General features: G+C 40.0%; 1 protein-coding gene across 1 annotated transcript in view; it reads right to left on the bottom strand.

Annotated features, from left to right (window-relative positions):
• Positions 1-1,982: 1,982 nt before the first annotated feature.
• Positions 1,983-27,901, bottom strand: part of LOC140195710 (V-type proton ATPase 116 kDa subunit a 1-like) — a 106,926-nt gene continuing 81,007 nt past the window's right edge. Inside the window, exons 16-21 of the mRNA XM_072254420.1 lie at positions 24,358-24,519; positions 19,008-19,062; positions 17,954-17,958; positions 17,469-17,586; positions 8,743-8,914; positions 1,983-2,064 (exon numbers count right to left, since the gene is read on the bottom strand). Of these exons, the coding sequence (XP_072110521.1) occupies positions 1,983-2,064; positions 8,743-8,914; positions 17,469-17,586; positions 17,954-17,958; positions 19,008-19,062; positions 24,358-24,519 (594 nt within the window). The remainder of the gene's footprint in view (positions 2,065-8,742; positions 8,915-17,468; positions 17,587-17,953; positions 17,959-19,007; positions 19,063-24,357; positions 24,520-27,901) is intronic.

The raw sequence follows: 27,901 nt of genomic DNA, 5'->3' as shown, positions 1-27,901 counted from the left end.
AAACTATGGTGTGTCTGAATTTGGAGAAAATTAGAAGTGCAGTTTATGACCCTTCTATTAATTTTGAAAAAATTTGGAGGCCATTTATTCAGCATTTTCATTTGATGTAATTTGATCATTTCCAAACTGGTTTTATTTCTCTGTACTGTTGTTGGAGGGGAGTGGAGGCGTCGACGCTGAGGTTTTCTTCTTTTCCATTTTTAAGTTGTTAGTTTTGCCCAAGTCTTTTAGTTTAGTTTAGTTTTTTTTTCTTTTGGGATGGGTTTTTTTTCCCTTTTTTTTGTCTTTTTCCTTTTTTTTGCTTTATATTATCCGTGATCAGTTCTACATGTATGGGAGTTTTGGTAATTTCCAATATATGGTTTTGCAATTACTCTTTTTTTAAATGTAACAATACATCTCATTTTATCTGTATTATTGCTATGTTTTGTTTCTATATTTTGAAATTAATAAAAAGATTGAAAAAGAAAGAGAAAGCATATATAGAATATTGTATAAAGGTCTAGTGTGTTTATTGTTGGATTGATTCAAGTGATGAAACAGTAGGTTTATGGTGTGAAGACAGATAAAGCAGAATTGCCTCATACTTATTTGATACTTATTTGACATTTAAAGCAATACAATCTCATTGAAATATTGAAATTTCTTGTAATTCTTAACAGGGTAGATGCAAAGCTAATGCAATTATCTCCCTGGTTGGTGTCTATTATCATGGATCACTGCCTCAAAACAAAGAGTAGCCATTCAGGCCAGGGATGAAGAGAAATGTCTTAATCTACCAATGGATAAAACTTTGGAATCCTCTGCCAAGATGAGTGTGGAAGTCTGGCTGGCCATGGAGATTATTAAGACCAGGCTAGATAGACTTTTATATATAAAATTAATCAGATGATACTGGATTGATGCAGGAATGGAGCATTGAGGTATGAGATTAACCATGATTTTATTGAATTGCTGAGCAGGCACAATGAGGCAAATGCAGCATTCCTGCTTCTATTTTTATATCCTCATAAACCACACCCAAATACAGAATAAGACCAATTGCCTGCAGACTGTCAACCAGGATTAAGAAGATATGGCACTCATTCAGCAGTGCCTGAAATGCCCCAATGCACCCTTTTCGATATTCTAGACAAAAATGTCCTAATACCCTGAGTGGCGGAAACTGAATCTATAAAATAGAAGTAGGTAACCACTGGCACACAAATGTAAATGATGTTGAGAATGGCAGGAAAATTGGACTAAACAAATAGCTCAATGTAGATCAAGCAGAGAAAAAATGAACTTAATGACTTCCCATCTTATCAAATTCTAAAATTTTACATAAATCACTCGGAATTGCTAGAAGTGTGGAGCATATAAAAGCTTTCGTTGTCATTGTGTTTATAAAGGTCCTGGTGCAGAGTAGGTTTTGTGACTGCTATGAATGTCCTGAAGGAAAGAAAACAGTCTGCAAGATGAAGTTATCAATTCATTAAGCTGATCACAAGGGCTGACATTTTTAATTAACTCATTTGCATACTGAACGGGACAGAAACATTTATAACAATCACAATTAATATCATTCTGAATACTTCCATTTCAAAGCACTTGACTACAATGCATTTTCAATGAGATGCAGTAACAGCGTTTTTTATAGTACATGATTTTCTCAGAATTCTTAGCATCAAGCAACTGTGCATGTTTACACTGGGACTGATCCCATTTTAGTCTCTAAGGCATCACATTTTTGGGAATTGGGTGGGAAGTTTAGGATCAGTTGTGACCTTGAGGAATGCAGATGAGCTTGAGGAGTAATACAACCTGTACTTGCATCTACAGTACCAGTTATGCTGGAATCTTCTGTTTACATTTGACACTACAAAATACATAGTTTGCTATATTTTACAATATAGGACAACAATATTCTTATACATTATAGCGCTTCAGTCACATACATTGTGAGAAATAACTGATAGATGATGAAGCCATTCATTGCTAATTTATCTTTTACAGATGTCTGTAAAAGAGAAGGGGATAAATTTATAACCTGATCCTTTGTAAAATTTGCTCTGAAATTCCACCCTACAAGAAAAAAAAGAAGACAATTTGATACAAATCCAGCAAAGGGAACAAGATGATAAGAATATTTTCTGTAGAACAGCATTGATCTGTAAAATGAAAATTTTGTCAAGCTGCAGTTATTTCTGCTATCAGTAGCTGATGCTATATTATTTCTCATAATTTCAATATTAAAGTCAAAAAGAAGAAAATGTGCAATGTAAGTTCTTGCAAATGCTCCCTCATGTGAACACATTTATAATATACTTAAGGGATATTCTCATTTTAGTTCTACATTTTTGTTTTGCTTCTGCTGGGATCCACCATATTTAAACTGGTACTCAGTACACATTGTTATGGGAATATGTGTATGAGGACCGTTTTCTTTGTCCCAGAGTTGCTTCAGGTATATCTCAGAGAATGGCTCATGAATTAACATGTTAACATGGTGTTGCTGTATATTTGACTAAAACATTATTTAACTGGGAACTATTTTTCATTTTTTTTCTGATATAACATTAAAACATTTTGAGTTCAGGCAAGGGAATATTCCAGTCATTACAGGTTTTTTTTTTGTCTGAAACTGAGGCCGATCTACACAATGAAGCAGAGATGCATGTGACAAGATTGTACCTTAATGTTGTTTTGATAATATTAATGCAGTACAAAAGAGAGAAGTCCAGCAATGTTGTAATACAATTACTGAAGACAATTTATGTTTTTTGTGATTTGGATAACTAGAGGCATCTCACTATTTTTAAAGATAGAGCATCTGTCATCTCTTCAGTACTATTATAAATTGTCAATTTTGTGCAATGCTGCCATATTCCCTTTGGGGTTCCTGAAAGAGCCTGTGGCATAAATTAATTGAGACTGTCACCTTTGCTATAACAAGTATTGCTGCTGCAATTGAAGATAAAATACCTGGTGATTAGGCAGAATCAATGCACACATTGCTGTTTGTTGAAAGCTAAGAGGTTTGTCTTTGGCATGAAGCCAAAAGCTCTCTCTATTCCCTTGTACTCCCTCCCCTCCTTTGGTTCAACTGTGAGTTGCAGCTTCAGAGCAGAGATTTATTGATTTAACACATTTTCTGAGATTACCTATATTGAAAGGGGAAGATATACTCTACCTTCTGGGTTTAGTTTCTGCTGCCAATGTGCAAGGATTGCACATCGGTGGCAGAAGCTATGGGATGAATATAAATGGAGAAACTATGGAATCTCTAAGCAATTTCAATAATATTCCAAGTTGTCCAATTCATTGAACTGATGAATGTAAAATAGGTCAGGGTTATGTCTATAGAGACATCTACTTCCCTGGGAAGACTTATTCTTTTAGCAGAGAATATAACTCCTAAGCTGGCAATACTTCTTATACAACAGCACAGTAATTTTAGCATTTGCAGCTTTATACAGTGCCTTTATTGAAGGAAAACGTTTTGCTGATTGCAGAAACTTCAGGTTAAAATGATAGCTGCTGAGCCAAAAATGTTGTTAAGAGGGTTGCAAATGTTTTGTTAAGATAGTAGGTGGTAAGTGGGGAAGAAGCAGAAGTATTTTGGGAAGGAATTCTCAAATGTAGGGCTAGATAGCTGAAGGCACAGGTGCCAAAGCTGGGTTAACAGAAGCTACAAGTGCTATATAAATAGAGTTTGGAAAGATCCATATGCTGGAAGAAGATAGTGAAACAAAGAAGAATAAAGTTATGAAAGGATTTAAATGAAAAGCTGAGAACATTGTGGTACAGAGGGAAAGGAGGAATGTAGGTCAGCATGGACAGGCCATTGGGGATTTGTTATGGACTACAAGATAACAGAATGTGAGCAGCAAAGTTTTGGATGAGATGGGGTTTAAGATGGATGGAAGGAAAGCTTACAAACAAAAGCATTGGAATAGTTAAATGCAGAGATGAAAGAAGCATGGCAGAGAATTTCTGTGGCAGACTAGCTGAGGAAAAGACAAAACGGTGTTATGGTGCAGAGGCAAAAACAAAGGGGCTTTGTGGTGGAGAGAACGTGGAATCAAAATCTCAGCTCAAGGTCACAGAGGGTCCATCTTGTTTAGTTTGTATTTGACTATAGTCTGGGAGGAGATGGAAATTTTAGTAAGGTAACATAGATGGGGCGAGGCTGGTGATTGCAGGGTTTCAGAATTTAGATGGATGAATTTGCAGGTCATCTATTTTTGGGTGTTGCAGAAATACCCTGCCAAAACTGGGACAAGATCAAGTGAGATCTTGAAAAAAGGAAATTAGTGACCATTGGGGAATTAAGATGCAATGGTGTGAGGTTTGGAAGAGAGGAAATTCTTGTTTTGATCAGACAGGGCGAATAAATTTAAATTGGGCAATTTCACTAGTCAGAGCAACAGATATTGGAGAAAGATGCTGTGGTTGATATTATCATAGGTTGAAGAAAGAAAATAATAAATTGTGTTTGATGTTACACCAATGCTTTCCATTGCTTTGTATGGCTAGAAGGATGCAAATTTTATTGGAGAGAATCAAATATGAGCCTGGACGAATGAGGGCATTTCAGAAGGCAACAACAAGAGAAGGAAAGGAGGCTAGAAATGAGGTAATATTTTTCTGCCATAGAAGGGATGAGATGAAAATTTTGTGAAGCACAGAATCGATGGTTGAAAAGTTTCTGTAAAGACCTCTGAGCAGAGGGAAGGAATCACGAGAAGTGAATGTTAGAGTGTCAGTGTGGGAGATATGAAGACATGGTTGCTTGGAGTTGATGTGCTTACTAAATTTAACCATCACTGCCAGTTGGAGCAGTGGATGGTAAAACCATGATTGTAATAGTGCAGTGACTTCCTGAACAAGTTAAAGCTCTGAGGAGACTATATGGCCTCTTAAGCCTGGTTCACTGATAAAATCGTGACTGATTTGATTGTAAGCTCAGCTCAAAATTCTAATCTGTCTGCAGTAAACTTTCACATGCCTCACTTACTAAGTATCTATCAATTTCTGCTGTACAATATTCTAGCACCTTTTCAAAAAGAGAGCTCTAAGATTTGTGATCCTCTGAGGGGAAATAATGATCTCTTCTTTGTCTTCTACTGACAATCCCTTATTTTGAAAGAATGAACTCTAGTTCTAGATTCTTCTACAATAGGAAATATCACCACCACATATACTCTGCCAGGACCTTTTAAGATCTTTTATGTTTCAATCATTCCCTCTCATTTTTCAAAACTCCATTGGATACAAGCCCAGACTATTCAGTTTCCCTTTATTAGTTAATCAGCCCATTTGTGAAATTGGTCTAGTAAACCTTCTCTGAACTGCTTCCAGTGCATTAATGTCTTTCCTTAACTAAGAAGAACAATATTCTATGAAGGGCACTCAACTCACTGTGATACCTTATACATTGAAGTGTAATTGTCCCCCTTTTGTATTCAATTTCCACCAACAAACAATAACATTTACTAATAACTTTCTGGAGTTGCCAAATAACCTTTTGTGACTGGTGGTCTATGACAACCAGATCCCTTTGCAACTTAAAACTCTGCAAAATTGCATCATTCAAATAATATGCATTTCATTATCTTTCCTGCTACATTTTCATATATTATATCCCATTAGCCATATCTTTGCCCACTTATTTAATTTAACCCTATGCTTTGTACGTGAGGAGATGTAGAGGATTACTTGACCCAGAAACAGAGCAGCAGAGATGACTTAGCAGTGAGTGATACCTTTAATAATCAACTGCAAAATGACAAGCCATGAGAGGCCATAAGAAAGAGAACCGATACTAAACTCACAGGTAATAAGGTAAGTGAAGACTAGGAGCAGATGGTTGGTTCAATGGGTGAACAAGGACTGTGGATGGAAACTGGGTTTAAATAGGTTGCAGGTGATGTGTTTGAAATGACTCCTGTTAGCTGGTTGAAGACTGGGAGGTGCAAGCCTGTGCAGGCCTAACATTATAGCCTCCTGATGTCCTTTCCATATCTTTCCATCTTGTCTATTTTTGTGTCATCAGCAAATCCAGCGGCCATAGCTTTAGAGCCTTCATGAAAGTAATTTATATAAATTGTAAAAGCACTGATCCCTGTGAAACACCATTAGCTATATTGTGTCAAAAAGACTCATTTATGCCTACCCTTTGTTTTCATATCTTCTATCCATGCCTATATGTTACTTCCTATACTATGAGCTTTTATTTTCTGCAATTACTTTTCGTGCAGCACCTTCTGAATGCCTAACTATAGAACATCCACAAGTTTCCCTTTATTCACACCACATGTTACTTTTTCCAAGAACTCCAATAAATGATCAAACCTGACTTGACTTTCACAAAACCCCGTTGACTTTACCTGATAGGCTGGAACATTTAAAAGTATGCTGCAAGAACATATTTACCAAAAACTCCAAATAGTTTCCCTAAGACTGTGGTTTCTGACCCATTGTTTCCAACTCACTCTCTTCCATGCTATTTTCTAATCTAAGGGTATCTTTCCCCAAATCTGGGAATTCTGGAAAATTAAAAACAATTTACTTGTCTATTCCTGGTTATTCTATAAAATAGAGATTTTTTGTAATTAAATTGTGGATAATCGGACGAGATTGTATTATGTTAGGACCAAGGCAAGGACAGAATTAATGAAAGCCTCAGAAAGAACTCTTCAGGGAGAGCTTAGACAAGAACAGGAAACAAGGCCTCACTTTAAAAGGTATGTGGTAGATGAATTCCAGAAGTTCATGTACAGACCCACCTGCCTTAGGAGCTGAATGTGCTTTATTAATGAGAGAAAGGCATTAGAATTGCCATAACAGCAAAAGCATGATGGGAAAGGATGATTTTTAGAAAAACATGTCTGTGCATTCCAAAAGAAAAAATGCAAATGGTAGAAATCTGAACAAATATAATGAAAAATTCCAAAGATGAGTCATTGACCTGAAATATTGATGCTCTTTGTCCCTCAACAGATGTTGCTAATATGCAAGGTACTTCAGCTTTTTCTGCAATAACTGTAATATATCAAACCTTATATAATAGAATATAGAACATAGACATCTGCAGCACGTTACAGGCCCTTTGGCCCACAATGTTGTGCTGACCATGTAACTTACTCTAGAAACTGGTCTAGAATTTCCCTAGCGCATAGCCCTCTATTTTACTAAGCTCCATATATCTACCTAAACCCTATCGTATCCGGCTCCACCACCATCGCTGGCAGCCCATTCCAGGCACCCACCACTCTCTGCGTAAAAAAACTTACCCCTGACATCCCCCCTGTACCTACTTCCAAGCACCTTAAAACTATGCCCCAGGATAAAGCCTCTGACTATCCACACGATTAATACCTCTCATCATCTTATCCACCTCTATCAGGTCACCTCTCATCCTTCATTGATCTAAGGAGAAAAAGCCAAGTTCACTCAACCTATTCTCATAAGGTACGTGCTCCAATCCAGGCAACAACCTTGTAAATCTCCTCTGTTCTCTCTCTACCGTATCCACATCCTTCCTCTAGCGAGGTGACCAGAACTGAACCCCAGTACTCCAAGTGGGGTCTGACCAAGGTCTTATATAGCTGTAACATTACCTCACGATTCTTGAACTCAATCCCATGGTTGATGAATGCCAACACACCATACGCCTTCTTAACAACACTGTCAACCTGCGCAGCAGCCTTGAATGTCCTATTGACATGGAACCCGAGATCTCTCAGATCCTCCACACTGCCAAGAGTCTTACCATTAATATTATATTCTGTCTTCAAATCAGACTTACCAAAATGAACTACTTCACACTTATCTGGGTTGAAGTCCATCTGCTACTTCTCAGCCCAGTTCTGCATCCTATCAATGTCCCGCTAGGACCTCTGACAACCCTCCAGACTATTCACAACACCCCCAAACTTTGCGTCATCAGAAAATTTACTAACCCCTCCTTCCACTTCTTCATCCAGGTCATTTATAAAAATCACAAAGAGGAGGGGACCCAGAACAGATCCCTGTGAAACACCACTATTCACTGACCTCCAAGCAGAATGCGAACCAAATACAACCTTTTGTTGGCAAGCCAATTCTGAATCCACAAAGGAAGGTTTCCTTGGATTCCATGCCTCCTTTCTTTCTGAAGGAGCCTTGTGTGGGGAACCTTATCAAATGCCTTACTGAAATCTATGTACACTATATCCACCGCTCTACCTAATCTGTCAATTGTCCTGCCTCCCAGATGATCCTTAGTTCATCCACCTCCAGTCCTTAATGTGATCTTTCAGGAGCTGGAGTTGGCTGCACTTCCTGCTGGTGTAGTTCTCAGGGAGGCCATGAATTCCCACATCCCACAGGAGGAGCATTCCACTGCCATATCTGCCATCCTGCCTGCACTGTACAATGGGCAACCAAGACCAAATCAGCAATAACAAAAGGAAAAACCTACCCTTCTTACCTGTTTCTTTGGCCTCAGCCAAAATGTTTGAATGAATTGTTCTGCCCTAGTTGTCAAATCCTCAAGCAACTGGTTCACATTTAAAACAACTATTAATCAGAAATAATTGTCATAATTACCCCCTTAAGTAATCGGGCAAAGTGACTAAACTCTTCTTTACATTCAGTTTTTGGGGATCGAATTACTGACATGTTAATTTATACCCTGAAATAATCACAAACATTTTAATTGTTACTTAATTTATAAACAGGAGTCAGATATAATATTAAATATTCTTATGTACCCACCAGTGTAGACGTAAGGCATGTAGAAATGCAGAAAGACCTTCCATAACCAGTAGAATGGCCACAGTGAGAACAGCAAATGCAGCAAATATGATTGCAAGACCCATTGCGTTTAAACCTTTACTTGTAGAGAAGCCATTGTGTAGAACCATATGCCACAACACTTCAGAAAGTTCTGGAATAAATAGTTGAAAGGGTCAAGTGTATCATGTGAGAGTAGAATCAAAAGTAGGAGAGACCTTGCAATGTTAAGACCCCTTTATCAATGCTAGTTGAGTTTTGATGATACAAGGACAAAATTGCATTGACAGTTCTGCATAATTATTTAATATAGCACATCAGATATTTTGCTGTTCAGTTTTTGACTGGTGCAGGTTGCATTAGAATTGTTACAGAAAGTGTTAACTTGGACTGGGAGAATAATTTCAAGCCCGTTAATTGACAAAAAATTGTTGCTTCTATAATTTCAGTCACAATCATATAGCGACAAGAATGAGCCTATATTTGGAATTAATACTTAACTTGTCTCTTCAGTGGGATTTCAATGATTTCCAGCTGTTTCCATAGCAATTCACAATAAGTGGGCATATCTGTTTGACTGCACTGACATTTGATTTATGACAATGATCCAGTATGTGGGTTGCATTTGTTAATGGCATTATATTATCTCTATTTACTTGCTGGTCTTCTACTTTTAGCTGCTTTTCTGAGATAATAGGGAGGCTATATTTGTCATTTTCCAGTTCTCACGAATCTTTATTGAATTTACTGAATTTGCATAAACGTGGTTTAAATCTTTTTCTAGTTCAAGCCGCTAAGAGTGCGTTCCCTCACTTCTGCCCATCTGACCCTCAACACAGGTGCCCCTCAGGGCTATTAAGCCCCCTCCATACCCATGAATGTGTCACCACCCACAGCTCCAATCCGATAATCAAATTTGCTGATGACACTACGCTGATTGGCCTAATCTCAAATAATAATGAGGCAGCCTACAAAGAAGAAGTCATCACCCTGACACAGTGGTGTCAAGAAAACAACCTCTCCCTCAATGTCGCAAAAACAAAGGAGCTGGTTGTGGACTACAGGAGGAATGGAGACAGTCTAACCCCTATAGACATCAATGGATCTGGGGTTGAGAGGGTGAACAGCTTTAAGTTCCTTGGCTTTAAACATCAATGAGGATCTCATGTGGTCTGTACATACTGGCTGTGTGGTGAAAAAGGCACAACAGTGCCTCTTTCACCTCAGATGGCTGAAGAAGTTTGTTATGGGTCCCCAAATCCTAAGAACTTTCTCCAGGGGCATAACTGAGAGCATCCTGACTGGCTGCATCACTGCCTGGTATGGGAACTGTACTTCCCTCAATCGCCGGACTCTGCAGAGAGTGGTGCGGACAGTTCAGTGCATCCATTCAGGACATTTACAAAGAGAAGTGCATAAAAAGGGCCTGAAGGATCATTGGGGACCTGAATCACCCCAACCACAAACTGTTCCAGCTGCTACCATCCGGGAAACAATACCGCAGCATAAAAGCCAGGACCAATAGGCTCCAGGACAGCTTCTTCCACCAGGCCATCAGACTGGTTAATTCATACTATCGCAACTATATTTCTATGTTATTGACTATCCTGTTGTACATAATATTTATTATAAAATACTATAAATTGCACATTGCACACTTACACGGAGACGTAACGTAAAAATTCTTACTCCTCATGTATATGAAGGATGTAAGTAATAAAGTCAATTTGATTCGTTTGAAGGTCAATTGTACAAGACTTATAGACCAGGTGCTTACTTCCAGCCATCATACTTATTATCAATTCTCAGCCGTTACTCCTGATGGTTCGATGATGACTGTCATTTGTTGTCTAAGAATCACTGTATGAATTTGGCCAAGGAAATTTGAGTTCATTTAGAACTATAAAATTAGCTGAAATAAATGTAACGTTAAATGAAGAATTTTTAATTAAGCTTAAGTTGAACAAGCTTGTCATCTCTTTGCTCTTTGCCTTCTGTTTTCATTCTCAAACTTTACTTATACTTGACTTGTCACTTAATCCACCCTTTCTTTTTGTTCTGTCAAGTACAATAATATAAATGATTGGATCAGTAGTGAAGTTCATACAATAGCCACCTCATCTTGAAATCGTTGATGCTGAGAGTTAAGATGGGGACCTTTTACACCTGTGTTCAGATAAAGTATCTTCTAAAAAATGATTTTTGTAATTTTGCCAGATGAATCCTTGATCCTGCCATAATATCCACAAAATTGGATATACCCAGCCTTTACAAACATTTCCAGCACAGCCTTCTAGTCTTGAATTTTTCAACCGTCTTACAAAGCTATAAATGTAAAGTTGGAGATTGGACCATGTGTGATGAGTCCTACATTGATATTTGTGTCTTCCATGCTGTCATTTTGGATAACCAACATAAGTCGTGGGGGAAGATGCTGAGTTAGGACTTGGATAGGATCCAGAGAACCCACTGATGAGTATTTGGAAAACTGGCCTAATTAGGGAGCATCAGTGTGGCTTTGTGTAGAGCAAGCCATGTCTTGCTGATTTGACTCAAGGAGGTGATAAAAGTAATTGTTGAAGGTAGAGCTTTGCATGTTGTCTTCATGGATCTTAGTAAAGTGTTTGGTTAAAGGTCAATATGAAATATTGATATATAGAGTGGACTTGTATAGGATGTTTCCTATAGTGGGAGAGTCTAGGTCCAAAGAGCACAGCTTCAATATTCAGTGATGTCCCTTCAGAACAATGAGGAGGAATTTCTTTCGCCAGAGGGTGGTGAATCCATGGAATTCATTGCCACAGATGAAAGTGGAGGCCAAGTCATTGGGTATATTTAAAGTGGAGATTCATAGGTTCTTGATTAGTAAGGGCATCAAAGGGATGGGGAGAAGGCAGGAGAACAATTCATTCAAAACATTTATTATATAGGGTTTGATATATTACAGTTATTGCAGAAAAAGCTGAAGTACCTTACATACTAGCAGCATCTGATGAGGGAGATCCCTAGCCCCTTCAGCAATTTGATGGTGGATGTGGCTATAAGTCCCCTACAACCCACTTTCACAGGACCAATGCTGGTTTTCCAGCCCCCTCACTGAGCTTCAGCTGTTGGATCTACATAGGGTAGCTTCTTGCACTCATCTGCTTCAGCCACCGAATCCTCCCACGGGACTGTGAGTTCCACGATGTAGACAATCTGTAATGAATTGGACCAGAGAACCAAGTTTAACCTAAGGTTGTTGGTAGCAATTTCCGGTGGAAAGTTGAGTTGTTGATTGACATCCATCAGCATTTTCCAGTCACGGGCCATGCTCATCTGTCCTGTTTCTGGCTTAGGGGGGAGATTAGTTGGTCTTTTCCTTCCCTCTCGGATGAATGCTGCTGGTATCAGAGTGTTAGTCACTCCAGGGGGCAAGGAGTTGGTTGCTATCCTCTTGGTCTAGATTGCTGCTGCCAGACTCTTCAAGGCCTGGTTGTGATGCCACGTGTATCTGCCTTCTGTGAGGCTGGTTTTGCAGTTTGCTAGGATATACTTGAGGGTTGCCGGAACCAGGCACAGGGCACAAGCTGGGTCCTCACTGAGCAACTGATGGAGGGTTTTTTTTTGTGAGGGAAGTGCATCATATGTAGCTCTGATGAGAAAGCTAAGTCTGATTGCTTCCATCTCCCATATGTCCTTCCAGCTGATTTCCCTCCTCTCACTGCTTTTCCACCACATCCATTGCCCCTGCTTAGCCAGGGAGACAGCTTTGCACTTCTGTCTGACTCTTCTTGCTGCCGTACTTCCTTGACAACCACCTTCCTTTGCTCTGGGATGGTGGCCGTGTGCCAGTTGGGTCCACTTGCTGCCAGACCAAAGCCATCCCTGCCCTATTGGACTTGCCCAACAATGTCTCTATGCCTAAGGGCTGCTGTTGCTTGCTGCACCACATCAGCTGGGGTCCATTACACCCAGTTGATAAGGTCTGAGCAGCGTTACTGATGGTCTTGTCACCAGATTCTTTGAGTGTCATCTGTAGACGTAACTTAGAACACTTTGAATTCCTCTTTAAGGCTAGTGAAAGGTAGTTCTGGACTCCTTTACCATAGAGACTGATGTTACTGATACATCTTGGGATAACAAGCCAATTCTTTGCAAATGATGTAATAGTTCGCTTGAGTTTTTTCATGGTTGTTGGTGGGATCTCATGGACAGTGAGTGGCCACATCACCCAGGGTAGGAGTCCAAACTGTAAGCACCAGAGTTTCAATTTTCCAGGCAGCCCAGTCTTGTCAATATCACCCAGGCCGCTGGCGATGTGTTGCTTTAATTACTGCAGCTGCTCTTTGTCATGAAGCTGGCATTGTACCATCTACCCAGGCTTTGGACAGGCTATTCAGACACTGTTGGAATTGGGTCATCACCAATGAAGAACTTCATGTCTTTCAGCATGCCCTTGGCAATGGGATGCTTCATGACTTGCTGGGTTTGATTTTCGTTCTAGCCCACTTGATGTTTTCCTGCAGCTTTCCAAGAAGTCGCTTGGTGCATGCTGAAGTACTGGTCATGTAGACGGATGGGCTGGTAAGTTAGCAGACAATACAAAGATTGTCGGTGTTGTGGAGAGCATAGAAGATTGTCAAAGGATATAGATCATAACACCATAAGACCATAAGACATTGGAGCAGAATTAGATCATTTGGCCCATCGAGTCTGCTGATCCTTTTTTACTCTCTTCAGCCTCACTTCCCAGCCTTGTCCCTGTAACTTTTGATGCTGTGGCCAATCAAGAACCTATCAATCTCTGTCTTAAAGACACCCAATGACCTGACCTCCACAGCTGCCTGTGGTAATAAATTCCACAAATTCACCTCCGTGTGGCTAAAGAAATTTCTCCGCATCTCTGTTTTAAATACACGCCCCTCTATCCTGAGTCTGTGCCCTCTTGTCCTAGACTCCCCGAATATGGGAAACATCCTTTCCATATCTTCTCAGTCTAGGCCTTTCAACATTTGAAAGGTTTCAATGAGATTCTGCCCTCATCCTTCTAAATTCCAGCGAGTACAGACCCAGAGCTATCAAATGTTCCTCGTATGATAACTCTTTCAATCCCGGAATCATCCTTGTGAACCTCCTCTGAACCCCCTCCAATGCCGGCACATCTTTTCTCAAATGAGGAACCCAAAACTGTTAATACTCAAGGTGAGGCCTCACCAGTGCCTTATAAAGCCTCAGCATTACATCCTTGCTCTTGTATTCTAGACCTCTTGAAATGAATGCTAACATGGCATTTGACTTCCTCACCACCGACTCTACCTGCAAGTTAACCTTTATGGGGTTCTGCACAAGGACTCCCAAGTCCCTTTGCGTCTCAGATTTTTGGGTTTTCTCCCTGTTTAGAAAATAGTCTGTACATTTATTTCTACTACCAAAGTGCATGACCATGCATTTTCCAACGTTGTATTTCACTTGTCACTTTCTTGCCCATTATCCTAATCTGTCTAAGTCCTTCTGCAGTCTTCCTGTTTCCTCAACACTACCTGCCCTTCCACCAATTTTCGTATCATCTGAAAACATGGCAACAAAGCCATCTATTCCATCATCTAAATCAGTGGTCCCCAACCACTGGGCCGCAAAGCATGTGCTACTGGGCCGCGAGGAAACGATATGAGTCAGCTGCACCTTTCCTCATTCCCTGTCACGCCCACCGTTGAGCTGGAACGCATGCGAGGTCATTACCCCCGCATCATCCATGTCAGCGCGGGAAGGAGATCAATTCCTTGAGCTTGCAAATGATGGTAGGCTGAAAAGTATGTTTGACATATCGTGTCTGCTGGCATTCTGGATCAAAGTGAAGGCTAAATATCCTGAGATAGCCACGAAAGCACTGAAAACGTTGCTTCCATTTCCAACATATCTCTGCAATGAATGCAACGAAAACTAAATTGCGGAATAGACTGAACATAAGGAACCCCCTTCGAGTATCACTGTCTCCCACCACCCCTCGATAGGACCGTCTTGTTGCAGGAAAACAAGCCCACAGCTCCCACCGATTCAGCAATATTGGTGTGTTGCAATGATTTTATTTGTTCATACGGGGAAAATATGTGCTGTGTGTTTAATATCCAAACGTTACTTAAAATGTTATGATGCTATTGACCTATAAGTGACTTATAATTGACTTATCACTATATTCATGGGAGGAAAATATGCGCTGTGTGTTTAATATTAAATTTGTTAGATAAACCCTTTTAGAAACAAAATTGAGTGTATTAGCCACTTATCACCTATATTCTGGTCGTGATTAACACCCCCTCAAACAGAATCGCCAAAAACGATTTGTAGAAAAAAATCGGCACGTACATGCATGCGCAAGTCACGCATGCGCACTGGTGCCTGTGCAAGGCTTCATGGTCATGGTAGTCTTTCTTGGGGTAAACACAATGTATTTGACTGCTACTCTAGTCCTTTGGCAACCCTACCACCCCCCTGCCACCCCTGGTCGGCCGGTCCGCAAGAATATTGTCAATAATAAACCGGTCCGCAGTGCGAAAATGTTGGGGACCCCTGTTCCAAATCATTGATATACAGCATAAAAAGAAGTGGTCCCAATACTGACCCTGCAGAATACCACTAGTCACTGGCAGCGAACCAGAAAAGGACACCTTTATTCCCACTCACTACCTCCTACCAATCAGCCAATGCTCTAACCGTGCCTGTAATATTTTCCAGTGATTAGCTGAAGATATGATTGGAGAAGTGGCAGATGGAGCTTAGTCTGCCCAAATATGGGATGTTGCATTTTGGGAGAACAAATATAAAAGGAGAGTACACTGTCAACGGAAAGACTCTTAATAGTGTTGATGAGCAGAGGGACATTGGGGTCCAAGTCCATAGCTCTGTGAAAGTGGATATGCAGTTTAATATGGTGGTAAAGAAGGCATATGGCATGTGTCCTGCCAAAGTGTCTCAGCCCGAAACGTCGACTGTACTTTTTTCCTCGATGCTGCCTGGCCTGCTGAGTTCCTCCAGCATCTTGTGTGTGTTGCTCGGATTTCCAGCATCTGCAGATTTTCTCGTGTTTGCGTATGGCATGCTTGCCTTTATTAGTTGAGGCACCGAGTTCAAGAGTTGGGAAGTTATGTTGCAGCTTTATAAAACTGCATCTGGAGGATTGCATTCAGTTTTGGTCGCCCCATTATAGGAAGGATGTGCAGGCTGTGGAAAGGGGTATGGGGAGGTTGACCAGAATGCTGCCTGGATCAGGAGGCATGTGCTATGGGAAGTTAGACAAACTTGGGTTGCTTTCTCCGGAGTGGTGGAGCCTGAGGAGAGACCTGATAAAGATTTGTAAGATTATGAGAGACATAAATAATCAATAACTTCTTCCCAGGGTCAAGGTGTTTAATACTAGAGGGCACGTGCTTAAAGTGAGAGGGAATAAATTTAAAGGAGATATGCAGGGCTAGTTTGTTACACAGAGAGTGCTGAATGTCTGGGGTGGTAGTGGAGGCAGAAGCATAGGGGCGTTCAAGGGGCTCTTAGGCACATATGTGTGCAGAAAATTGAGGGATATAGATATTGAGTAGACAGAAAGGGTTAGTTAACTAATAAATTAATTTAGTGTTGTTAATTACTTACCAGTTTAATTAGTTTGGCACAACATCATGGTCCGAGGTGCCTGTTCATCTGCTAGACTGTTTTACATTCTATACCCTATGTCTATGAAAGACTCCATAATCATTTTGCTAGTAAGGATAGGGAGGCCTCCATTTTAATGACAGTCTTCAGTGAAAACATTGGGAGGAACACCTCTGGGCTAAACCACTAGCAAATAATTTTCCAAGACCTGTGGCTGAAGCAGGACAAGTCTGGGTGGCAATTACTTTCTATTATTGCATTGATCACCACAAATTCAGCAGGATAAACGTTTAGACATTTTCAGCAAGGACTGGCTTCTAAGGGTGGCCTTATCAATCTGATTTCATGAAATTAGTTCATTTTTATCTCCAATACAAAATAGAATATGCTGAAGATACTTGACAGGGCAGGCAGAGGGAGACAGAGTCAGTGTTTCAGGTCATTGATTTTTCAACAGAACTAGCAAGGTGAGAACACGTTTGTTTTACGTTGCAGGGATTTGTATGTGTTGTATTTCCAGGATTTTCTCCTTTTCTTGAGGTCTATTTTTCAGAATCTGCCGTTTCTTGTTTTTCAGTATTTATCTCTATCTTTTCTGTTGCTACTTCATAGCACAGATTTAAATAATTGATTTACAAATAATTAGAAGGTAGTATTCGAAAGCAGAATTTCAGGTCTTACTGAGAATGAGGCAACAATATTTTCACAATAATGCCGTAAATCAGTAGGGAATGCATGATCATTGGTGAAGACAAAACTTTTTCTGTATTTCACTGAATGTACAGATTAAATGTTAGAAGTAAATGTCATTTACGTCCAAACTTCAGAACCGTCATTCTTTAGGAATGCTTTCTCCTGTACTTTCACTCCTCAGTTAGGGACTGTATGTGAGGAACAGTTCTTTGATTTTTTTTACCCTGACTTGAATGCTTCATGCTTGCAATGATTCTACAGGATAAAATAGTTTATTTCTCAGCACTGGCATCTTTCATGAGTACCAAATTGCTTGAATTCTCAACACTTGCCAGTCAAGATATTAACTGATTTCTACTAGGTAATGGAAAGGTTAAGCTATCAGTACTCACCAGCATGAGCCAAGCTCAGAGCCCATAAACGCAGGTAAGAGGCAGTGTTCGACACACAACCCAGGCAGTACTCAATTGTATGGATCCCTTGCTGTACAAAGGTATCACCAAAGCTGAACTGTTAAATAAAACAAAATGAATTCTGTAGTAACTTGAGGTTTGCAGCATTAACACATTAGTTAATATGGAAAACATGTGGACTTATGACTGACCTGTAAGTTAATCATGTAATTAAATAATAAGAAAGCTATGCTTTTAAAAGTGAAGTACTTATAGCATAATAGACTTTGATTCCAATCTGCTGTTGTGGAAAGGATTAATTAGAAAAGTCAACACACTGCAGTAGAAGTGGAAAGAAATAATCTCATAGCTCGCTAGTCTGACTCGTTAAGCACAATATAAACATCCACTAATGCCAGGAAAATACTAATAAACTTACTTTTTATCGGCATCACCACCTTACCTTACTTTCCATGCTAATTTACCTTTTCTTCTTCCCAATGATTCTTGCTACTTCCTCCATTAATTTCTGGTCCACTGCATTCTGTCTGGAGGATGGAAACCTTTGAGATGTCACACTCAGCCATTTATTATTTAAAATAAATTATCAATTAGAATATCTACTTGTAAGGCAAACTTGGACCAAAATAAGGCAATGGCACTGGTACATCTAAACAAATCAGTAAAAGAGCATTGCATCAATGTGGTTCTTATCAAAAATTAATCTGAGTGTCTTCAATTATCTGGGGAGTTTGTGGACTCGAATCAAAACCGTGGTTGATAGTGATGGTTGGGATGGGGTTAGGGTGTTTTGGTGGAATGTAGCAATAACGCTTGGCTGAGGGGCAGGTTTCCAATTACAGTACCACAGCAATACTTAAGGTGTTAGCTCTAAAATATTAGATGCAGCTTAATGATTGAGTATGAATGATGACTATTATATATTTCTCATGCATGGCAGAGATGAGTATAGATTGAGACATAGCTTCGTTGATAATTGAGGAAGGATGATGAAATACACGCGGAAGAGGATTGGCTGCAGGGTAATTGTCCAGCAGATGGGGTTAATAACTTTAAAGTGTGATGATAGAATTACTGTTTTGTGGTCCTCAGTAGACACTTGCTTCAATGTTAGGAAGACTGCTTCAATTCATTCTATTTACTATCCTTTGGGTTTGAAACAGTGAAATCAGTATGAAGGCTATGTGCAGAATTAGTGAACCTTTCTAATGAATTACATGATTAACATGATTAGCTTACAATTATGCCAGTGTCTAAGATGAATAATGTGAGCTGCCTTAATGACTGTCGCCCGGTGGCACTCACATCCACAGTGATAAAATGCTTTGAGAGGTTTGTCTTGACTAGACTGAACTCCTGCCTCAGCGAGGACCTGGACCCATTGCAATTTGCTTATTGCCACAATAGGTCAATGCCAGATGCAATCTCAATGGCCCTCCACACGGCTTTAGACCACCTGGACAACACGCACACCTATGTCAGGATGCTGTTCATCAACTGGAACTCAGCATTTAATACCATCATTCCCAGAATTCTGACTGAGAAGTTGCAAAACCTGGGCCTCTGTATCTCCCTCTGCAATTGGATCCTTGACTTCCTAACCGGAAGACTACAATCTGTAGGGATTGGTGATAACATCTACTCCTCGCTGACAATCAACATTGGTGCACCTCAGCAGTGTGTGTTTAGCCTACTGCTCTACTCTCTATATACCCATGACTGTGTGGCTAGGCATAGCTCAAATACCATCTATAAATTTGTTGATGACATAACCATTGTTGGTAGAATCTCAGGTGGTGATGAGATTCTATGTAATGAATCAGAGAACTAGGTAATGTTAGAGATCTAGAAGATTATAAGACTAACAAGAAGGAGCTTAAAGGGGAAATTAGGAGAGCCAGAAGGGGCCATGAGAAGGCCTTGGTGGGCAGGATTAAGGAAAATCTCAAGTATGTGAAGAGCAAGAGGATAAGACGTGAAAGAATAGGACCTATCAAGTGTGACAGTGGGAAAGTGTGTATGGAACTGGAGGAACTAGCAGAGGTACTTAATGAATACTTTACTTCAGTATTCACTATGGAAAAGGATCTTGGTGATTGTAGTGCTGACTTGCAGCAGGCTGAAAACCTTGAGCATGTAGATATTAAGAAAGAGGATGTGCTGGAGCTTTCGGAAAGCATCAAGTTGGATAAGTCGCCGGGACCAGATGAGGTGTACCCCAGGCTACTGTGGGAGGTGAGGAAGGAGATTGCTGAGCCTCTGGCGATGATCTTTGAATCATCAATGGGGACAGGAGAGGTTCTGGAGGATTGGAGGGTTGCGGATGTTGTTCCTTTATTCAAGAACGGGAGTAGAGATAGCCCAGGAAATTTTAGAACAGTGAGTTTTACTTCAGTGGTTGGTAAGTTGTTGGAGAATATCCTGAGAGGCAGGAATTATGAACTTTTGGAGAGGTATAATATGATTAGGAGTAGTCAGCATGGCTTTGTCAAGGGCAGGTCGTGCCTCACGAGCCTAATTGAGTTTTTTTGAGTATGTGACTAAACACATTGATGAGGGAAGAGCAGTAGATGTAGTGTATATGGATTTCAGCAAGGCATTTGATAAGGTACCCTATGCAAGGTTTATTGAGAAAGTAAGGAGGTGTGGGATCCAAGGGGACATTGCTTTGTGAATCCAGAACTGGCTTGGCCACAGAAGGCAAAGCGTGGTTGTAAAAAGGTCATATTCTGCAAGGAGATCAGTGACCAGAGGTGTGCCTCAGGGATCTGTTCTGGGACCCTTACTCTTCGTGATTTTTATAAATGACCTGGATGAGGAAGTGGAGGGATGGGTTAGTAAGTTTGCTGATGACACAAAGGTTGGAGGTGTTGTGGATAGTACGGAGGGCTGTCAGAGGTTACAGCGGGATATTGATAGGATGCAAAACTGGGCTGAGAAGTGGCAGATGGAGTTCAACCCTGATAAGTGTGAAGTGGTTCATTTTGGTAGGTCAAATATGATGGCAGAATATAGTATTAATGCAAGACTCTTGGCAGTGTGGAGGATCAGAGGGATCTTGGGGTCCGAGTCCATAGGATGCACAAAACAGCTGCACAGGTTGACTCTATGGTTAAGAACGCATACGGTGTATTGGCCTCCATTAATCATGGAATTGAATTTAGGAGCCGAGACGTAATGTTGCAGCTATATAGGACCCTGGTCAGACCCCACTTGGAGTACTGTGCTCAGTTCTGGTCACCTCATTACAGGAAGGATGTGGAAGCCATAGAAAGGGTGCAGAGGATATTTACAAGGATGTTGCCTGGATTGGGGAGCATGCCTTATGAAAACAGGTTGAGTGAACTTGGCCTTTTCTCCTTGGAGTGACGGAGGATGAGAGGTGACCTGATAGAGGTGTATAAGATGATGAGAGGCATTGATCGTGTGGATAGTCGGAGGCTTTTCCCCAGATCTTAAATGGTTGCCACAAGAGGACACAGGGTTAAGGTGCTGGGGAGTAGGTACAGAGGAGATGTCAGGGGTAAGTTTTTTACTCAGAGAGTGGTGAGTGCATGGAATGGGCTGCTGGCAACAGTGGTGGAAGCGGATACGATAGGATCTTTTAAGAGACTTTTGGACAGGTACATGGAGCTTAGAAAAATAGAGGGCTGTGGGTAAGCCTAGTAATTTCTAAGGTAGGGACATGTTCGGCACAACTTTGAGGGCCGAAGAGCCTATATTATGCTGTAGGTTTTCTATGTTTCTATGAGAGGGTTTACAGGAGTAAGGTATGCCAACTAGTGGAGTAATGTCGCAGCAACAACCTGACACTCAACGTCAGTAAGATGAACGAGTTGATTGCGGACTTCAGGAAGGGTAAGACGAAGGAACACATACCCATTCTCAGAGAGGGATTAGAAGTGGAGGGAGTGAGCAGTTTCAAGTTCCTGGATGTCAAGATCTCTGAGGATCTAACCTGGTCCCAACATATTGATGCAGTTATAAAGAAGGCAAGACAGTGGCTATTCTTCATTAGGAGTCTGAAGAGATTTGGAATGTCAACAAATACACGCTGAGACTTCTATAGATGTATCGAGGAGAACATTCTGACAGGCTGCATCACTGCTTGGTATGGTGGGGAGGGGGGCTACTACACAGGATCGAAACAAATTACAGAGGGTTGTAAATTTAGTCAGCTCCATCTTGGGTACTAGCCTACAAAGTATCCAGGACATCTTCGAGGTGTCTCAGAAAGACAGTGTCCATTATTAAGTATCTCCAGCACCCAGGGCATGTCGTTTTCTCACTGTTACCATCAGGTAGGAGGTACAAACTCACACACTCAGCAATTCAGGAACAGCTTCTTTCCCTCTGCCATCTGATTCCTAAATGGACATTGAACCCTTGGACACCACCTCACTTTTTAATATATATTATTTCTGTTTTTTGCATGATTTTTGATCTATTCAATATACATACACTGCAATCTATTTATCTATCTATCTATCTATTTATTTATTTATTTATTATTTATTTATTGTTTCTATATTATGTATTACTTTGAGCTGCTGCTGCTAAATTAACAAATTTCACGACACATGCTGGTGATAATAAACTTGATTCTGATTCTGAATCATAGTCAAGTATCTAATGGATCTGAGTTTCAGAGTTTAGTTTGTTCATATGTGATCATTTTGATTTTGAAATTGATTACCTGAATGGTGGTGTTGAAAGAGTAGACAAAGAGTTAATTCTTTTTAGCTTCTCCCTGTTATGCTTCTATCGGGAGGATTTTCAAAATTAAAAGTCATTCTATCAGTGGGCTTTAGGTGATAACAGGTTATTGCATAGGTATGGAACAAACTGAATGTGTTCTAACTGATAAGATTTCAGCTGAGGTCTAAAACAGACTTCCTTTGTTACATGTGATGGCTTTATCAACTTCAGCAAGTTGCTCTACTATGAGATAGTGGGCAGGTGGTTAACAGTCTCATCCATATCAGTATAGGTAATTCTTCTGAGAACATTTTTTAAGCAATAACCTGAAGTATTAACTCTCCATAATATGATAACTATTCAACTGAATGGCAATTCAAACAGGATGAAGGTCTGGCGAGTTATTCTTTTTAAATCTAAAATCCATCTACTTTGAAAGATACTATACCTCTTACAAAGCCAGGGTGAAATAAAAGTAACAAAAGCAATCTGTTAGCATAGATTGTGGTGCATTAACAAAGCTTGGCTGGCTATTCGAGCTTCAAACTTGAAGCCTGAAAAGCGGGTCCTTAATTGTAAGAGTAATTATTATTGAAAACTATTATTGTCTATGTGTAATTATTAATAATTATCATTGCACAAATATGATTATAGACCAAAAGACCATAACATGTCAGTGCAGAATTAGGCTATTCGGTCCATTGTGTCTGCTCCTTTACCAAACAAGAACCTATTGATCTGCCTAAGATACACCCAATGACTTGGCCTCCATTGCCCTCTTCAGCAATTAATTCCACAGATTCACCTCCCTCAAGCTGAATAAGTTCCTCCTCATCTCAGTCCTAAAGGGATATCTCTTTATTCTGAGGCTTTGCGCTAGAATCCCGGACTCTCCTACTAATAGACATATCCTTTCCACATCTACTTTATCTAAGCCTTACACTGTCCGGTAGGTTTCAATGAGATCTTTTCTCATCCTTCTGAACTCCATTGAGAACAGGGCTAAATCGTTCCAACCCTCTTCATAGATTCAACCTTTACATTCCATGTGAAGCTTCTCTGGATCGTCTCAAGGGCTGGCATATCCTTCCTTAGCTACAGGGCCAAGAATTGCTTACAATTTTCCAAATGCAGTCTGAACAAATATGCGAGAAGCAAATGTGGTTGGGCACCTTATAAAGCCTCAGCATTACATTCATGCTTTTATATTCTAGTCCTCTTGAAATGAGTAACAGCATTGCATTTAACTTTATTACCGACTCAACCTAAAAGTTAACCAGAAAGGAATTCTGAACTATGACTTGCAAATCCCTTTGCATCTATGATTTTCGTATTCTTTCTCCATTTAGAAAATAGTCTGAAACAATATGTGTAACTCCACTCTTCCCTACTCTGTATTCTAACCCTCCCAACCTGACCAACTCTCTGCAACTGAGACGTTATCTATCCCTCCACCTATCTTTGTATCGTTTGCATACTTGGCCACAATGCCATCAGCTCTGGATCATTAATCTAGATAAATAGTGTATAAAGGGAAAAGTTGTGGTCTCAACACTAACCTCTGTAGAGTTCCACTAATCACTGGCAGCCATCCTGAAAAGGACACCTTTATCCCCACTCTCTGCATTCTGCCAATCACCGAATCTATCTGTGCTAGTACCTTGTGTCTAACACCATGGGCTCTTATCTTGGTTAGCAGCTTTGTGTGTCATGCCTTTGAGTAAATATTAATTTATTTACTTGGAAAAATCTGTCAATAACAATTTAAATAAATAAACACTATACATAAATTATTTATAAGCGTTGCATGGTTAATTCCCATGAAAGTCAATAAAAAGCTTTGCATTCTATTACTTTTTGGAATAAAAATAAATTATTCTTGAACTGATCTCAGAAAGAGGAATTTTGCTTCAATAGACATGGGAATCCATTTACCTTTTATGTTTAGCTTGTGGCCATTAAAGGAACAGATTAATTCAACACTGTTACACAACACACAATAATATTTTATGCTTTGTATATTATTATGCTGAATGTCAAAATCAGTAGGATTTTTGCTTTATCATCAGTAATAGCATTGTGCATAGACTAGTTTGAAATAAGAATATGCTTATCTTAAAAATGTATTCGGAGAAGATTACTTAAAAACATTACGCACTCCTCAACCAACGTTACCAAGAGTAACTTCTACATTCAAAAGAGTAACGAGGTCAAATATCCTCACCTTCAGCTTTTTCCTTTGGTGGTCATTGTACAGCAGGTAGGGCTTTATAAGGAGCATCCATGGAACCATCAGCAGAGCCAAGAGAACCAAGAACGTTTGCACACTCCTCTGTGGAGACATGTTTTAAATTATTTTAAAAATGTACTGATGTAGAATGGACAATGAAAGTACCACTCCATTTTTGATTGAAAGGTAAAGGGCACTGACTTTTCACAATAGCTATCTTTATAATTAACTTTTTTTGCAACTCACATTCAATAAGCAGGTCCTGCTTATTGTCTGCATTCTCGAATTCCTGTTGCAGCTGTTTGAATTAATAGTGTTGCATACCACTGTGCATAGTTTTTATTATTAATTCAGTCTAAATGTTCAATTATTCATCGTAATGTTAAGTAGAAATAGATCTCACACATCCAGAGAAGGTATTGTATCAGAATTAGTGATATCTTCCCTGGCTCCCTTATATCTTCCCCATGCCTTTATTTACTGAATCTCTCTTACAGACTTTGAAGCACAGTGTTTTATCATCCTTAAAAATGGTTCCCTTTTTGTTAAATTTTGTACTTTACTACTTGCCATATACATTATTTTACCCATTTCTCTACCTCTGATAAGCACTCATTTTGTTCCCTTTGTATGTGTCATTTTCCTTTATGAACATAGCTTTCCAGTGTGAAGAAGACTGGGATTTTCTTAAACTTTTCGTGGCATGTGGGTGTTGCTGCCTTGGGCAGAATTTATTGCCTGTCTTTAAATGTAACTGAGAAAGCAGAGGTCAGCTGCCTTCTGTAACTACAGCAGCCTTGCGTGGTGAAGGTACCCATAATACTCACATGTAAGGAGTTCCATAATTTTGACTCAGAATTGATTCAGAATTGACTCAGAATTCTGCTCAGGTTGGTGACACATAGGGGCAGCTTGAAAGTGGTGCAACTCCCATGCAGGCTGTTCCTGTCCTTCTCAGTGGTAGTGATTAGGGATTCTGGATATGAAGTCTTGGCAAATTGCTGCAGAGCAATCTGCAAGTTGTTTGCAAGGTGGACCAGAATGGAGGAGTTAAAGATATTGATGTGGTACCAATCAAGGAAGTTTTTGATGGAAAGATCGCTGAATATCAAAGGGGTATCCTCTCATTTAACAATATTCCCTAATATTCATTCTCTCTCACTAGCCATTGCACAAATGAGAGTGGAAAGCATTTTACATAACTAAAATAATTCTGACTATTCTTTGGCAAGTGATTCACATCCAGATTTTCCAAACTTTTACAAACATTTACAGGGCATAACTCAGAGATGCCATGGAGTACTGTTCACTTTCTCGAATGAGTGCAGCTCCAAAAACTGTTGAGACACAGCTCCATTAATGTTAAATAACATACTTAAATGGCAGTCTGTCCACCATCTTATTAATGTACACCATCTACAGGATGTTCTCTGTTAAACATTAAGGTCTTGTTAGCACCTTAAAGTTGGTAACCTCTATCGTCTAAAAGGAAAAATCACAGCAAGTGACTGAGAGTGTGCAAGCTTCCCTCCAAATCATCCCCATCCTGATTTGGTCACATATTGTAATTCCTTCATGATCTCTGGGCCAAGATTAATTCCCAACATCACTTTAAGAAATCTGCTCACAACTGCCTTCTCTGTAATGGCTGGAAATTCCCAGGTCCATGAATGAATATAATACATTTCATTGTTAATGAGTCGGAATTCACCACTTGTAAAGCACCATCCTGACATGGAGTGTTGAAGGTCTAAAAGGAATCTCCAAGATTTTCCTTAGGACATCTAGATCAAACTAATAAATGTTCCCCTGTTGTGGAGTCTACTTCCTGAGACTAATATTAAAAAAAACACTCACAAAGGTTAAAAATCCTGACAATTATAGGCTCATCCTGGAGGGCAAGGATAGTACATATTTTGAATCTTTCATGATCAAATCACTTCCTTAAAGTGAGGAATCGGAGAAAGAATTTTAGTTCAAAATGGTATTCTGTTCATTCATGCATTAACCCTAAGGAAATTATATTTTAGTTTACGTTTATTCCCGTCCAGCTCATATGTAGTCTGTAGGATAGAGGAGAGAAATGGAACTCCTTTCATGCTCTGTGAGACCTAATGCATATGAGACCATAAGACCATAAGATATAGGAGCAGAAGGAGGCCATTTGGCCTATCGAGTCTGCTCCACCATTCAATAATGGGCTGATCCAATTCTTCCAGTCATCCCCACTCCCCTGCCTTCTCCCCCTACCCTTTGATGCCTTGGCTAATCAAGAACCTATCTATCTCTGCCTTAAATACACCCAATGACTTGGCCTCCACAGCCATTTGTGGCAACAAATTCCACAGATTTATCACCCTCTGACTAAAATAATTTCTCCGCATCTCTGTTCTAAATGATGTCCTTCAATCCTGAAGTTGTGCCCTCTTGTCCTAGACTCCTCTACCATGGGAAATAACTTTGACATATCTCATCTTTTCAGGCCTCTTAACATTCGGTATGTTCCTATGAGATCCCCCTCATTCTCCTGAACTCCAGGGAATACAGCCCAAGAGCTGCCAGATGTTCCTCATATGGTAACCCTTTCATTCCTAGAATCATTCTCGTGAATCTTCTCTGAACCCTCTCCAATGTCAGTATGTCCTTCCTAAAATAAGCAGCCCAAAACTGCACACAATACTCCAAGTGTTGTCTCACGAGTGCCTTATAAAGCCTCAACATCACATCCCTGCTCTTTTATTCTATACATCTAGAAATGAATGCCAACATTGCATTCACCTTCTTCACCACTGACTCAACCTGGAGGTTAACCTTTAGGGTATCCTGCACAAGGACTTCCAAGTCCCTTTGCATCTCTGCATTTTGACTTCTCTCTCCATCTAAATAATAGTCTGCCCGTTTACTTCTTCCACCAAAGTGCATGACCATACACCTTCCAATGTTGTATTTCATTTGCCACTTCTTTGCCCATTCGCCTAAACTATCTAAGTCTCTCTGCAGGCTCTCTGTTTCCTCAACACTACCCGCTCGTCCACCTATCTTTGTATCATCGGCAAATTTAGCCACAAATCCATTAATCCCATTCTCCAAATCATTGACATATATTGTAAAAAGCAGCGGTCCCAACACCGACCCCCGTGGAACTCCACTGGTAACCGGCAGCCAGCTAAAATAGGATCCCTTTATTCCCACTCTCTGTTTTCTGCCGATCAGCCAATGCTCCACCCACGCTAGTAACTTTCCCGTAATTCCATCTGCCTTATCTTGCTAAGCAGCCTTATGTGCGGCACCCTCTCAAAGACGTTATGAAAATCCAAGTACACTACATCTACTGTATCTCATTTGTCTACCCTGCTTGTAATTTCCTCAAAAAATTGCAGTAGGTTCGTCAGGCGGAATTTTCCTTTCAAGAAACCATGCTGACTTTGGCCTATCTTTGTCATGTGTCTCCAGGTACTCCATAATCTCATCCCTAACAATCAAT

This window comes from Mobula birostris, chromosome 3 (genome assembly GCF_030028105.1).
Source record: "Mobula birostris isolate sMobBir1 chromosome 3, sMobBir1.hap1, whole genome shotgun sequence".
Classification (NCBI taxonomy): domain Eukaryota; kingdom Metazoa; phylum Chordata; class Chondrichthyes; order Myliobatiformes; family Myliobatidae; genus Mobula; species Mobula birostris.
The sequence above is the reverse complement of the archived record's forward strand: the minus strand, read 5'-3'. Positions and strand labels throughout refer to the sequence as shown.